We start from the raw sequence: 16,933 nt of genomic DNA on the forward strand, positions 1-16,933 counted from the left end.
TTATACCATAAAAATTTATTCGATTCTAAATATAAATATGCAATACATACCTTTTTTAACAGTTGTACATCATGTAGATCAAAATATTGTTCCATCTGTAGTATCCAATTTATCGGATCCTTGCAATCAAACTTCCTCGTATCGCCTTTTCTTGATTTTAGGAGCTCAATCTTGAAATGACTGTAACTCTGTAACTTCAGATCTCCAAGTTCTAAGATAGTGACCTATAGTAGCCCTCTATGTCCTCTTTCCAATGCCACCAGTTTGAATGAAATTGGATTCTCCAAGAAAGGGCTATGCCCAGTCTCCCAATATGGCCTTCTTATATACTTTTTCAATAGATCAAACTTGTATGAAGTGCCACATGTTACTGTTTCAACCTTCGGACCTGAAAACAATACACACAATCCTAAAGTCGTCGTATTTCTGTAGATTCTTACGAAATTTCAATCTGATGCTTAGAGAGAAAGTTATGACGATTTTTCACATGTCACCTGTTTGGGATGTAATTCTAAAGCCTGCAAAAACCCTAAATGTCTTGGACTATGTATCCGAAAATATAGAAAAACAAGATCTGAAATTCGGCCCCAAGATTCACTATTATTTCAGCTCAAATGGGTTTCAATTTTAGAGTCTGAACCTTTGTAGAAAAAAATTATAGCGAATATTCCACAACAACCTGTTTAATATGGAATTCTAGAGCTTGCAAAAACCCTAACGTCCTCAGATCATATATCCGAAAATGTAGCGAGAAAAGATCTGAAATTTGGACTAGATGTTTAGAACAATTCTGGATCATATGGATTTCTTTTTAGCTTCGGAAAATTCGTAGAAAAAAAAGTTATATTGAAAATTCCTTGATGACCTATTTGGAGCAGAGAAACCTTAGAATCCAAAAGCTTCAATACCAAATGTTATGAAACTAGCTCACAAAAAGATAGAAAATATAGATCAACGACTTCAAATCAACCTCTTCGAGGGGGAAACCTCCTTTACATTACACAAATGAACAATTCTTGGATGATACAAATGACAAGGCCTCCTTTCTATATATAAGAATCTAAGGGGTCATAATGTAATCAGAGTCGACATAACAATAATAATGTAAAGGCACAACAATAAAAATAGCGGGTTTCTATGGGGCACAATAATAACAATATGGGGACTACATGGGCACAACAATATAATAAGGGGGCTTCACTAATAACAATAAGGGGTTACACTAGTAGTATAGGGACCTAACAATATTATGTATTGTTTGGAGGGAAATTAGAAGGTGCCCTATGTATTGCATTTAAGGAGGACAACAAATTTGGACGACAAAATTGTTGAAGCTCAAGATTGATCCTTGAAGGGACAAAGGAAGTAGCAAAGAGGTCTTAATATTTATCCCTAGTTCACTGTGTAGAGATGGATTTCTACAGTGAGAATGGACAACCTCCATTGCCCAAAGACATGTCTTTTGTCTAGCATCAATGAGGCAAGTAGTGGGCAGGTTGAAGATGTTGGAAAATTAGAAAGGCATAAAGATTTTCTTATACTTGATAATTACTTGTGATTTTCTTGACTTCTTATTAGGTTTTCTTTATATCTTATCTCTTTTAGTTCATCAAGAAATTACCAAATAAAAAACACATAAAATAATGGACACCAGATATAGGCACTATGCCAAGGAAAAACCCCCCTCAAGGGGAAAACCCAATCAAAATTTCCTTCCTTTAAATAGTATTCTTTAAGACTCTTCACTCGAGACAAATACCAAACCTTCCCTCCAAACCAAGTCAACATACCAGATCTTCGACCTCTATTCCAAAAACTTTGACTATGTAGCAGCTTTCGACATCAGGCTCCTTCCAACATCAGCAAAAATTGGAAGACTTCGATCTCCTAAACTCTAAGGGCATGAAACAAAGAGAGAGAGGCACCAAAATTTTGTTTTTCTTCTTCTCCTTAGACTCCACCCAACTCGCACTTCCTTTGGCCTCCTTAGATACACTTTGCACTTGAATCTCCAACTTCCTTAGAAATGTCAAACTTTCTTGAGATGATATGCTCCAAATGAATTCAAATTGCTTTTATTTATAGGCTTCAAGGGAGGTTGAATTGATGTCCTTAGGCCGACTTGATCTCTTCTAGGCTGACTTGATGTGGAGGATACATAAATTATATTTGACTCAATACTAAACCTTTTTACATGATTCAAAAGCCTAAGAAGGGTCTCTTTAAAAGTACAATGACTCTATTAACTCAGAATAACCCCTTAAAGTTCTCAATGGGGACTTTGACCTAAAACATGGTGACCCAAACATGAAACCCATTCTATAATAAGTCACAATAATAATAATAAAAATTATTTTCTTTATTCTTTTGACAAGTACATTACAAGGTGAATCAAATACATTTAATGAAAAGTGAGCCTAATTACATTTTCCAACACTCCCTCTTAGTTAAGGAGGTATTCATCATATAAAAGGACAAGGAAGATACCAACTATATGAACCATGAAGAAATTTAGGTAGCGCAATGCCATGGACTAGATTCATGAACAAGGAAATCTATCCATTGGTCTCTCAACAATTTAGGCACCACAATGCCACAAACTAGATTCCTGACCGGGGAAATCTATCTGAGTGGGACTAAGATGGACCCAAACTTTCAGCCTCTTTAGGTACCATCAAACTTGTTAACCATCAACCCAAATATCCAGGTGTGTATCCAAAAAACGAGCTCTATAATAAACACCACCTTTCCAACTTGGGGACCTAGACGTCAACACAATGTGATGGCCAGATGTCCTCCCAAGAAATGTTTCAATCACAAATCCTAAGCACTCCTTGATCCAGTAGATCAAGGATGAACCATCTCTCCCAATCAAACTAATTGGTACCCAACATGCTATCAAAACCTTTGAGATATTCACTTGTACAAACACAACCCCAATTAATAATATACTTTTGTATGTACATAATCAAATACAAAGCTCCAGGATCTTCCAAAAAACTTGATAGGACTATCAAATGAATCTCTAACAAAATATTCCTCAATCATACACTTTCCTTTCCATATCCTTCTAAATTCATTCTTCAATCTAACCAAGTTATGCCCTCCCTCTCAACCTGGGAGTATCTCTTTATCTAGACTCCCTCTTAATATAATGGATATCTCTTATGTTTTTGTCATTGGAGAATATTTCGTGGCTTCCAACCATTTAATTAGAGTTATCATCATCCCCGTCATTCTTATCACATCAATGAATATCTTCACCATGTTGAATATTGTGTACTTGCACAACTTAGATAGAAAATACAACCAAAACTATAGAAGCATGAAGTTATTCATATCAGAATTACGAAAGCATTCCATCCTTACATGTATCAAATACCCAAACTTAAAAAAGAAACACATATTATTCAACATATTTCTAGTGAATTTGTCATAAACCATAGACTACTTCATAACAACTTCCATTCCATCTAGGGTTTCAATGTTTCTTTCAAAGGTGTGACATACTGATCCGAATTGGATCCATAAAGAACTGTCAAGCAACCATGACTGTATCAGGTCGAGGCAAATCTCTAAAGAATCCAAGACAGCGATCAAAAACACCCCTGAACCAGTGGAAATCGCCGCCAGCGTGGAACGACAAGGACCTCGGTCAAAGCGCGCTGACTTAGGCCCATGGAGTCTGCGTGGGAGGTCAAAGTAGCCCCTTGGAGGCCTGAATCAGGAAATTGAGGTGATTTTTGATGCACAATTAGCACTAATCATGCATCGTTGGGCAAAAAGGGTTGAAATGGAGAAGCCCAGAGCACTCAATCGCGTGGGGAGTCGAAGAACCACGGGCGAAAAGGCGAAAAGCGCTAAAAGGACAAAGGTGGGACCCACGCTCTGGAAACCGGCGGTATTGATCCGGGCACCCTCAAACGGTAAGCGTTTTTGGATGGAAGCGGAGCGATCCCACTCAACGATCGACGTGTGGCAAGTGGGGGTGAGAGAAAATCGTTGTTGATTGTGCACTAATGGTCAAGCAAGTCAACCACGCGAAATGTGCGTATGGCGTTGGATCTGGGGGATCCAGATCGGACGGCTGAGATCGTGCCTGATGGAGGAAGAGGAATCGACGAAGGATTAAGCCATGATTTAGAAGGATTTGAAGTCTGTTTGACTGCCATGGTGGAGGAAGACTTCATCCACGACGTAACTGAAGAAATGAACCGACGAAGCAGGTTGGTGCTGTTTAGAGGAGGACATGTGGCCACTCCCTGAGTGCTGATGTTGACACCGAATAGGGAACTCCAAGTGTAGCTGCAGAAGGTGAATCGACAGATGCGAAAGAGGAACCAAACAAACATGGGAACGAACGACCTAAAAGCCATGGATAGAGACAGAATACACAGTCAGTCAGTGACAGAGAGGGACAGAGAACCCCGAGAGACAGAGAAATCAGAACTCCGAGAGGAGAACAGGACACAGAGAGAAGAAGACAGTGAAGCAAAAGCAGAAGATGAAAGCCAGAGGGCTGAGCTGACTAGAGGCAACATCGAGCACCAGAGAGCTTGAGAGATTCAAGCCATCCCAAAGAGGATCTGTCTAGACTGAGCACCACATTGGGCTCTCTCCATTGTAGACAGGAAGGTCACAGAGTTGGTAGGCAAAGAAGTCTGTGTACTCAAGTGGCTTTGGGAATCCAAGAACCACCCTGCCAAGCAAATTTCCATCTCAGGAGACTTATATTTAGTCCCTGCATTGTAATTTTCTACTTAAGACACAATAAAACATGGCCACCATTGAAAGCTCGACTGGAGATGTAGCCCTAGAGAATAGGGTGAACTCCTTATTAATTGCTTGTGTTCTTGTATTGCTTACTGTATTTCTCTGTTGTCTTTCCATTTTAAATGTCTGTGTATTGGCAATTTGATCAATTCGTTGCTTAAATAATATAGACACACACTAGCACATGAGCCTGTAATACCTTTATTCAATAAATCTTTAACTGTGGTCACTCATAGGGTGAATATCAGATCACATACCCTTACTAGAACATAGAGAAAACCCTAGAAACAATTCAAAAAAATATAGATCTACAGGGCATCTAACAACTTTCAGAATTCGTATGTTAGACTTTCCACTATGGTTTCATACAAATCCTAGATTTCATACAAGAGAATCAATCAAAACTAATCACAAATTAGTCATTAATATGACCAAGTTCCACTAGGGTTAGTTGCGAACCCTAGATTTTTCAATCAAACATCAATCCCAACTAAAGCTCAGATTTCATTAATCTTACACAAATCTCAAATCATCAGAGATTTTTACTTCTACTAAGGTTTATCTTCAAAATCTTATAATTTCACAAATATTATCATCCTAGAAAGACAAACTTTGGCTAGAGCTTAGTTCTAAACCCTAGTATTCATGACCACCAAAAATAGGTCAACTCATACATCTAGGACTTCATCATCATGCATAGTCATTTCATATCATGTGTTAGTCAAATCCAAATTAACAAATATCAATAAGAGTTAGACAACACATTAGACTAGGGTTTGATCAGAAAACACACACATACCAAGGAAATCATCTCTAAGACATTATAAGGGTCTTGCTTACACATTCCAACAAACCCTAATGTTTTAGGGTTTCAATGTAGAATCATAACAAACCCAACATTACCAATATTTCAAAATTTTGGGACTTTATCATTCAACCCTAACAAGTTAGGTATTCTTGATCATACCAAAAACATGAAATCGTCAATAAAAATTCAAATAGAATTTTTCAATGTCCCTAAGTAGTTTAGGGTTTCATACATTCACATTAGCATACCATTAGGTTAGGGTTTTACAAATAACCTTTCTATGGTTCTATAAAATCAGTTAAGAATAAGAGGGGTAGATTTATCAAGTGATGAATCACCCAAAATAAGAATCAATAGTATTCACTATAGCTAGACACAACAATGTTAGTAATAGATTGTCAAATGAATAAACATTTATTATAAAGAAAACAAAATTTTAAAGCATACCTTTGTTCCTTGACAAACCTTGTCTTGAGAGGTTCTTTTTCATACTGCTTGAGAATATAGTAGATGTTTTCCTAATCAAGACAGTGAGAATGGTGATTAGTCTTAATATAATCAAAACTAAATGAGTACATGAAACCAAAAACTGAAAGGAAATGAGATACTTATCTTTTTGATTTTTTGGGGTCTCCCCTTGAGGGATACCTATAAACTTACAAAAACAAACAATGTCTTTTTCCAAAAACATGTTAAAACCCTATAAATTCTAAAAAATAAAAAATAAAAAATAGAATATCTAGGACTAGAAGCAAAGTTTTAATAGTGTAGGCCCCTTATATCAGATTCTTCAGGTTTGACTTTCTTTGGATCTTCTTTTTCAACAATATTAGCATGATCTCTATCCCTCTTCTTATTCCTTGGACTAATGGGACAGTCACTCATGTAGTGACCCTTCTTATGACATTGATAGCATTCTACTTTGGAAATGTCTACTTTCTTACTTGGTCCTTTCGATTTCTTTCCTTTTTATTGAGTAGTGTACACATTAGATACTTATTTAGGATTGGAAACTAGAGATATTCTCAATTCTTCTTGACTGCAGGAAGTCCATAGTTCATCAAAAGTGGAAGCTTCCTTCCAACTATTAAGTCCCGCAGAAAATTCACCCCAAGTAGGTGGAAATCCTAATAGAGTGGTGATCATGAGTTCTTTGTCTGGAAAAAAATCATCAATAACCAAAAGATAATCTTTGATTCTTGCTATCTTCACAAAGAAGGAGGCCACTACATCTTATTTACTCATCTTTGTGGTCCTTAGTTCATTCTTCAATCTTGCCACTTGACCAATGTTCTTAATATTGAATAACTTTGACAAGGCTTCATACATTATTAAGCATGATTGATGTTGGCTATAAATGGGACAAGATTGTCCTTTATTCCTTCTACCATCAGAGTCATGGCCACCAATTCTTTGGATTTTACTTTGTCAACATCACTAGAATCATCTGTAAGCTTCTTTACCTTTCCTTTGACCAAGTCTAGTACCTTTTTCTTTTCAGAGATGAGGTTAATCCTCTTCTTCCAGGACCTATAGTTTGAAGCTCCTTCAAGTTTTTTATCTCCCTTTATTGTTTTATTCGTATTCCTTGAATATAGTGGACTTTTTCCCTGAAATAACCCTTTTTAATGTTTCCTTGATCAAGTGTTTGAGACTACCTTTTTCTTCTTTCTTCACCAAGGCTCTGATACCATGTTAGAAAATCGGAAAGGCAAGAATATTTTCTTATATTTGATAATTACTTGTGATGTTATTGACTTATTATTAGGTTTTCTTTATATCTTCTTTCTTTTAGCTCATCAAGAAATTACCAAAGCAAAATCACATAAAACAATGGACATCAAATATAGGCACTATGTCAGGGAAAAACCCCCCTCAAGGGGAAAACCTAGTCAAAATTCTCTTCATTTCAATAGTATTAGTATTATTTGAGACTCTTCACCCTAGACAATGGGCAAAAAATTTCTCCACACTAAGTCAGCCTCCTAGATCTTCAACCTTTCTTCTAGTAACTTCGACTATGTAGCAACTTCCATCATCAGGAAGCTTCCGATATTAGCAAAAATCGGAAGACTTTGACCTCCCAAACTAGGGCACGAAACAAAGAGATGGAGGCACAAAAATTTATTTTTTCTTCTTCTCCTTAGACTCCACCCAACTCACACTTCCTTTGGCCTCCTTAGACACACTTCACACTTCTCTGACTTCCTTAGAGATATCAAACTTGCTTGAGATGAGATGCTCCAAATGAATTCAACTCGCTTCTATTTATAGGCTTCAAGGGAGGTTGAATTGATGTCCTTAGGCCAACTTGCTGTGGAGGATACATAAATCATATTTGACTCAATATTAAATTTTTTACATGATTGAAAAGACCAAGAAGGGTCTCTTTAAAATTACAATGACTCTATTGACTCAAAATAAATCCTAGAAGTCCTCAATCGGGACTATGACCTAAAGCGTGGTGACCTAAGCATGAAACCCATGCTTTAATAAGTCACAATAATAATAATAATAATTCTTTTCTTTATTCTCTTGACATGTACATTACAAGATGACTCAAATACATTTAATGAAGACCAAACCTAGATACATTTTCCAACAGAATACCCTATGAGTTTGCATCCTTGATGGACAAAGAAGCAACTAGAGGGAATATTGAATGGGCCAAAGATCAGTGACCTAAAGGATGCACATTCACTTATAGTGGAATATTATGAAGATGGAGATGCAAGTCTTTAGGGAGAGGAACCTTGAGCAATAAGGTAGGAGGTGGTCAGAATAGAGAAGTGATGGACTCACATAGCATGGTGTGAAAGAATAGGTCTTCAAATTAGGTTTGGCATAAGAAAGAAAGGAAGTCTTCTAGTTTAGAGGGAGAAACTACAACATTAGATAACATGGTAGTGTTGGAGTCAGATCCAGGTGGACGAGGTTCTTCCAGGAAGGGAGTGTTGAAAATATTAGCGAGAAAAGGGTTCCTTGATTTTTTCCTTAATAGTAGGCGCTAGAACAAGTTACTTCTTGTGCATGAATTGAGTTCCTATAATTTATAAATAAATCCTATAAAATTAGGAAGATTTAGGATGTAGTTAACTGATGTGTTGAAATTGAAAGTTGAGTTCTTGATTTTCTAGTGTGAGTTGATTGAGCAAAAACACAAGTGATTGAGTTTCAAGTGGTTGACTTGAAATAGGACTAGTTTCATGAAAAGTTAACTCATGCAAACTTAATCAATCACAAAATCATTCCTTAATTAGAAAACTCACTAATTTTAGCTATTCAAATTTCCTTTTAAAGGAGGAATCAAGGCACAAGTTTAATCATTTTTTTGGTGAGCACAAGTTGGTGAGACCAAGCAATAGGAAGTGTGAGTTTGTGTGTGGAGCTTATGAGAGGAAGAGTGCACAAGAGAAGCTTGTGCACAGGTTGGTAGAGGATAGCATATATCAACAATCTTGCAAGGGTTTAAAGCTTAGATCAAGCAAGAAAGACAAGTGTGTCTTTCAAATTGAAACAATTGTATTTTGTAAGAGACAAATTGCTTAGTTTCTCTATCAATAAAATTCTCAAACAAGCATAGGTTTTTCCCAGTTAGGTTCCCTAGACAATTTTGTGTTTTTGGATTGTGTGACTGCTCTTTTCTAATCCTATTCCACTGCATCTAGTAGAGAATTTTAATTTTTATTTTTATTTTATTTTTTTATTTTAATTTTAATTTATTATTTATTATTATTTTTTATTTTTTTTTGGTCAGAATGCTCGTATTAGCAAATCAGAATTTTGTGGATTTCCTACAAAGTACAAGACTTTGGAGATCAATGTATGCTACACAAGAGGAAATTCCCACCTTTCTTTGATGCGAATAGATATCTATATTCCAAATAATTACTCATGAAGAGCCTCAAGGAAATTAAAGAATACCATAAAGTTTTTGGAGAGGAAGATCGTTTGATGTGGGGAAAAGATCTTGTAAGTTTGTATGAAGATTATTTTGACATTTTATTCATGTTAAAGAGTATCTTCAGAAAGCAGGGTAAAGTGGACTATGAAATGGTCATAACTTTCAAAGGGACAATCTTGGATGGACAAGTGTGAGATATCCCATTGGGAAAGGAATGGAGAGGTATGTTGGACCTATATAAATTGGTTGCTCAGAGGGGAAAATTACCAATGCCATATGCATCTATGGCAAAGGTAGGCTCTAGTTCCATACCTCCATCACAACAACATTCATGACCTCAGCCATCAACATTGGCATCTACACAACCAAGGCCAACACTACTGGAAACCCAGCCAAGGTAGTGCACAGCCCAACCAACACCTAGGAAAGAGAGAGAAGGATAATACACTACAGCCAAATCAAATAGGACCCACCCTACAATAGGAAAATTTTACTGGATACTTCTAGAATAAACTAGGTACATGAAAATTATCATTTTGTAAAAGCTTCTTAATGGTTTTTGAATACCACTAGTGGTTTAGGGCTATATATTGGCCTCATTTTGATGTAATTAGGGAGAAATTTTTTGGTGTAGGGGAAAATTTGTCAAAATTTTCCTAGAATTTTCTAGGACTTTTGAAGTTGTCTAAGGAGGAATTTTGAAGTGCGCTTTGGGTTTTCAATTCATCTTCTCCATGTAATTCTAAGAACCCACTTTGTAATTTTATTTTTGGACAATATTAATGCGGTTATGGAGATTTTTCATAGCAGATTCATGTTGTAAACTTGATTTTGGGTGGAATGTGTTTGTAATTATAGAAATTGAAGGAAATTTTGAATCAATATGATTATTTTCTTTAATTCTTGTAGAATTTGTCAAGATTGTTGAAAGTGTATCTTTGTTATTTTGATGAACTTTTACACGAGTTTTCAATGAAAATGCAAAATTCAAATTATTATGTTTTCTTACAACTGAATTCTTAATTTCCTAGTTGTCCAACTAATTTTAGAAGGCTCGAATTAATTCTTAATTTCTCATTTTGTTTGTTAAGATATGTCCTCCATTTTTCCTCTTTAAACCCTTTTATTTTATTTTTTATGTCAAACCCAAGGAACATGGATGCTGTAACTGAAAATAGTGGAAATCATGCCCATCAAAGCCATTTTTAATTATTGACACTTTCCCAAGTTACCTAGATTCTCAAAAGAAATCAAAGATTTAAAACAAAAATTGAAAACTTTATTTGGCTGGAATTTGTTTGGTGCATCTTGTACTTTCTTGCGAAAGCCTATGTTGAAGCTAAAATGTAAGAAATTATTAGGTTTAAAGGGTGTAAAAAATTCCAGCTAAATTAGAAATAAAGTTTACACTATATTCCCAACAAAAACTAAAATTCTAAATAGAAAGATAATATAAATTGAATGGTTGAAAATGGCTCTTTATGTTTCTTTGTATTTCGTGACAAACTTTATAAAGGAAACTAGAGTGCATGAAAATTATATTTGGAGTTTAGACATGAAACACAAACATAATTTGAAGTAAGATTTACACAGTCATTCAATAGATGCAATGTTGACAATGAACACAAATAATGTCTAATTTAATTTGATACAACTTGTCCATTACGTTTATTTTCTTTTTGAAAATTTACATCGAGAGCTTGAACACAAGATCACTTGAAACCTAAAAATGCAGAAACACTTAGTAGATTAAATAAACATAGGTGATTTTACACACAAATTTCTCAACAAAAACCAAAACCAGTAACAACAGATTAAATCGAATTTAGATGTTTCCAAGCTTTGCCTTATAACATGACATAGTGTGACCTTGGGACCCCAACAAGCATTATGTCAAAAGATTTTCTAAAGTCAATGAAACAACATATGAGATTGGTTTTAAAATTCCTCAGCAATGATCCTAAGTGCAACAAGGTAGTACATAGTTGAATGATTTCTCCTAAACCCGACCTTGCCTTTATATATTTTCCATGGCTTTCTAGACATACACCAATATTCTTTTCTAAAATCATTCCATACATCTCGGCTAAAATTGGGCTAGTAATAATGGTCCTATTATTAGTGGAATAAATTTTATCCTCAATTTTAGAAATAATGTATAATGAAGCTTTGTGTCTAGGGTTTAAGGAAGCCTTGCTTGATTGCTACATTGAAGAGATTGTGTATGTGAGAGATAATAATAAAGCCTTTGATTTTTAATATTTTAGCTTGGTAACCTTCGATGTCCTTAGCTTTACCATTTGTGAGCTGCTCAACCTCAAACTTTATGTCTTCCATAGAAAAACTTCATCTTTTGTAGGAATCTTTGGAATGATGTTGATTTCATTAGGGATTTTTTAAACATTTTTAAGTAGGAATTCTAGTCCTTTGGGGGAATCATATTATATTCTTTAATTTTACATGTTAGAATTTTCATTGAGAACTTCGTAGGGTCAAGTTTAGATAGGTGCAAAAGTTACTCTTGCTTTCTATTTGTGAAGTGCCTTTTCTCTATTTTAATTAGTGCTTTGTACATATTTATCTTATCAGGTTTTAAGGTCTCATTAAAAGCATCCCCAATGGATTTCCTAGCAATTTTACAATCATTGTTATATTAAGGGTTGGTTGTTATATTTTTCTTCTTACACAACACCTTGATAGGGAACTTGTTAATGGAAGCAGAAAGGGTTTTCATAAAATTATAATAAAGGTATTCAATGTTGTCCCTAGAAGAAAGGAGATTTAATTCACCTTTTAAATCCTTAAAAAAAACGTCAATTTTACTTTTGTCGAAAATAAATTGTCTTTGATTATCATTTTTTTTCCAATAGGGCTCTTGTGCATGGAAATTTTTAGAGTTAGAGTTAAAGGTCTATGATTGAAGTCAGGATCATGGTCATTTAAAAAGTCAAAATCTATTATTTGGTTGTATACGGGTATATCAGATATCACATAATACATGACATGACTACTTTTCCCATGAATACAAGTCATTCATTTTGAATTCAACCACTTCATAACACCATTTCAAATTATTAGGTATTGATAATTATAGAGCTGCACTAGCTTGGTACCAAATGAATTCTTAGTCAAGTCTTCAGAACTTCTTTTGAGCTAAATAATGTCCTCATCTAGCCATAAAGTATTAGGGTTCGAATAATTTCTTTTTAGGCTAACACCCATGAGGTATTTGAACCGATGAACTTTTTATAAGGAGTTCCTTAACAATGCACCCATTCACTGTCAAGCTAAAGCCCCATGGGAGATTAGAGTTGGAACAATTACTTTAAAGGTATAGTTTTATTAGTTGTCTCTAGCATTAAAGTATCATAGTAAGGAGATATTAACCCCTCATTTCTCAGATTATAAAATCTTATTCTAGGTTATTATAGGGACAAGTTTTACATATATTATTTTCTTATAAAAAGTAAAATTAATAGGAGTGAAATATAATATTATTATATAAATATACTTAGCATTCATATCTGAAATCTCTCTCTAAATGTACTAATTAAGAAGGTCTATCTTGTAAAGTTAAATGTGAGGATAGATTTTTTTTGTATGTAACAAACTATGACTTTAATCCCTCTACAATAGAATAACTTGCTCCATGTTGACCATAGGATAAATCCTTCTATGTTAGGGACCTTAGAGTCTTCATGCTCCCACATTTCAACTAAAAAATAATAACAAATTTTAGTTAGGATCTAACTTAACATTGGACCTTTGCACCATGGAAAGCCATGATAGTTCCAAAAGAGTATCCATATTGTTCCAAATTCGCATTTATTATTATCATTTTGGTCTCTATCCCTAATAACAACTTTGAATTTCTAAGTTTTTCCCATTTTCCTTCTTTCCTAGCTTCTTTTACCTTTTTAAATTCCTTCCTTAATTCAACTTTGTCTTCCTAAATGAGGTCCTCATTTATAATATTTTCTCCTTGACTACAAAGGAATCCAAGTTCTATACACTTCCCACTCAATATTTGTTTCTAGGACAATCTCAATCATGGGGTGGAAATTCTTCGATAGTCTTTAGCCTTATTAATAATTTTTGGGTTTTGGTTCAATTATAATTAGTTAAGCTATGTAATATAAGTAATCATTATGCATAATTTAGCACTTAAACAATGAAATCTACAATGATGTTAAGATCAAATAATGGTTCTATGAGTTCAATGACCAATATGAGTGAAATATTGTGTTTAAGAATCAAAATTAATCAAATTAAAGGATTTCTTGAGACGAAAACTAATCCATGGGCAAGGCTTCAATCCATGATGCATGTTGAAAGAATAATTTTAAACACTAATTTTGTTGTATAAGTGAACTCGTGATTCTTCTATCAATGAGATGGAAGACTTGAAAAGGTAATTCAATTTATATAACATCAACATGGTTGAAATTATGAACAAGTCAATGTGCATGCACTGCACCTACAGATAAACTTATTTTTAGAGATTGGAAGATGAATGAATGTGATTTTACTTTTCTTTTGCTCTTGGAACAATTCCTTAGAGAAAAGCATGCTTTATAACCAATGTGGCCAAACTTCTCAGCTAGTGTACACCTCTTAACCACACAAAGGGAATTGTATATATTTTTCCCCATGTAATAAAGCACCTTACCCTTCAACCCACGAGAAAGGGTAAGATATGTTTTATGGCTCAAGGCCATTCAACCACAAGTCTCAAAGCCATTACAAAAATGTACTTGGTATGATCTCAACATGTCATGTATGGGATTTGAACCTAGGTGAGAAGATAACATTCTTTTCTCCACCCAGATTAAAATCCCACAAGTGACATGTTGAGCTCATATCTAGTATATTTCCTTAAAAAATCTTTCCTCCTAACCAACATAGATAAAACCAATTGACAAATAATTGTATACTTATATAAGTGTGAATTTATATTTGAGTGAGTTGTGTCTAATTAAATAGATATTAAAAGATTTTCAAAAGATTAATAATAATAATAATAATAGTTAAAGATAATAACTTGCATTTGCAGAAGCACTTGGTTAACAATATTGGACAAAATAAACTTTTAAGATTTTATTGATTTGTATTTTATATAACTTTAAAGATAATTATAACAATTTAAAAGGAAATTTCATTTTAAATTTCATATCATTTCATTTTCTTTAAATATTTTTTCTAAAATTTTAAAAATGCTTCAAATATTATTCAATTTGAATCGTGTTTAAAAATATGGATTAGCTAATATTTTTGTTTGTTTGTTTGTATATCTATAGCTTTAAGAGGAGCCACAACACTTCAATTGAGGCCCAAGAAAGAATATCATGAATGGAGTAACTCATCAATTATCCCATTTGAACGAGATGTCATTTCTACAACCACAAGTTTTATTTCTAAAGATGCTTTAATTGATGGAAATGACGCAGAATTTTGCAATAATAAGTCATTGCTTGCCAAGGGCACTGAACTTCTTATACATGTTCCAAATGGTAACAACTCTCATACATATAAATATTTAATTTTTGCATTTAAACAACCCTATGCATATGTACATATATGATTTTCATATATCATGTACGTTTATAAACATATCTAAGTTTTATGATACATACTAGTAAACACATACATATAGTTAGATTTATCAAATATGATAATTTGAAATGTGACATATTGTCTTCTATTTGCAGGAAGATCACTATGGAGAGTAGTATCAATCTTTCTTAATACTAATGCACAGGTTATTTCTTCTTTATAATTTTTCTACAAATAATACATTTCAATTTTATATACATATTAATGATTTGATATTTTACCTATGCTATAATAAAATTATTATCCATTTTAATTTTATATACATGTTAATGATGTGAAATTTTACCTGTGTTGTAATATAATCCTATAAAATAATTTTTGATTAGATGATCTTAACATTGCAGGTGATTATGAAAGTTCGTAATAAGTATTCAGTTGGAGCTTTCACAAAGGCTAAAGAAAGTATATTTCTTCACATTCAATTATCAGCTTTAATATAAAATTATATACACAAACTCAAATATAAATATTTCATTTTTTAATTTAATTTAATTTTTGAGTAAAAACCAATACTAGATCAGGTTGAAATAACCTTATAAAAAATACTTATAAGGTCTACACTTCTTTGCTTATGTCAGGTGTCATATTAGAGGTGCAATCATGGCCAAGAAGAGGCTTGATTCAAGGAGGTGTCCAATTAAGATGCCTTTCTTTGAAAACATGTCATGGGATCGTGGAGCTTGAATTCAAGAATTGCGTTGAGCATCAAGTTTGGGCATTCACGGTTTCGCAACTGATATCCTTGTCAAGTCAAATTAAGGAAAAGTAGCATATGTTTTATGTTTCTAAGTACTCTATGTATATGATGCATATGTTCTTTGTCCCTTACCTAGAGCACAATCTTTGTATTTATAAGAATTTAGACATGTGAAAGGCATGCTTCACAAGATTTGTGAATATAATTCTAGCTTGAAAATTAAATACTTTTGAGATGGTATTAGTATTTCTAAATTATTATTTGCTTGAAAATTAAATACTTTTGAGATGGTATAAGTATTTCTAATTTATTATTTGCTTGTTATATTTATACTTTTGAGTTATTATGGGATATATTTTTGTTTTTGAGTCATCATGTGATAAATATAATTTGGTATTGGAATTTGATATATATTTTTTGTTTCTTCTTGAATAAGAAAATGTATTTATGTACTTGCTTTTAATTATGAAAACATATTTTAATTTTAATATTATAAAAAAATTGGTTATTTGAGTTATCGAAATGATCGTTTTTTTATTATTATTATTGTGGGTTGGAATTTTAAATTTATTATAATTATTAATGTTCAATTTGTAAAAATGAAAATGAAAGAATATATTTAAATGTATAATCTTATACGTTGTAAGATTGATTATAAATATTAGAAAAAGAAAAAAAATGAAAATATGAAATTTTAAGTAAGGATATTATAAAGCTAGAATAGATTTGTAATACTTGGGTGTTTTATTTATTTATTTTTATATGGTTCATGGATTTTGGAGATTGATGACCACAGAGCTTGATCTTAAGGATATCGAGAGAATTGAACTTGCGACCTCTCAATATCAAAGGTGATTTAACGACATGGGTTCATTCAATCAATCTAATCCTTAAAGCTTGGGTGTTTCTTTTGATAAGCAAATTATGCATTTGAAAATTGAGTAGTGGCAAAGTTTTTCATCATTATAGGATTGAGAGAAAATATTGAAGTAGAGAAATGTTAGCATTAATATATGATGAAATTTTATATAAGAATATATAATTGTAGTAGGTTTTGTAATTAGTACCAAAAAGATACGTGGCATTGATTGAGGGTATTTTTTGAATAAATAATTTATCTATTTGATATGTAAAGGTA

The 16,933-nt window shown here is 33.2% G+C and overlaps 1 protein-coding gene across 4 annotated transcripts in view; it reads left to right on the plus strand.

Moving 5' to 3' along the window:
- LOC149243539 (VAN3-binding protein-like) overlaps nucleotides 1-16,049 on the plus strand; it is an 81,002-nt gene extending 64,953 nt beyond the window's left edge. For 2 of the 4 annotated variants that reach the window (XM_089367823.1, XM_089367824.1), the window contains exons 6-9: nucleotides 14,783-14,995; nucleotides 15,194-15,243; nucleotides 15,443-15,500; nucleotides 15,677-16,049. In XM_089367823.1, the coding sequence (XP_089223949.1) occupies nucleotides 14,783-14,995; nucleotides 15,194-15,243; nucleotides 15,443-15,500; nucleotides 15,677-15,867 (512 nt within the window). In that variant the 3' untranslated portion in view covers nucleotides 15,868-16,049. The remainder of the gene's footprint in view (nucleotides 1-14,782; nucleotides 14,996-15,193; nucleotides 15,244-15,442; nucleotides 15,501-15,676) is intronic. The other 2 variants (XM_089367822.1, XM_089367821.1) reach the window with 1 other exon arrangement.
- The last annotated feature ends 884 nt before the right edge of the window (nucleotides 16,050-16,933 follow it).

This window comes from Pinus tabuliformis, chromosome 8 (assembly GCF_031772625.1).
Source record: "Pinus tabuliformis cultivar Carrire ecotype Pingquan chromosome 8, CPIR1, whole genome shotgun sequence".
Taxonomy (NCBI): Eukaryota; Viridiplantae; Streptophyta; class Pinopsida; order Pinales; family Pinaceae; genus Pinus; species Pinus tabuliformis.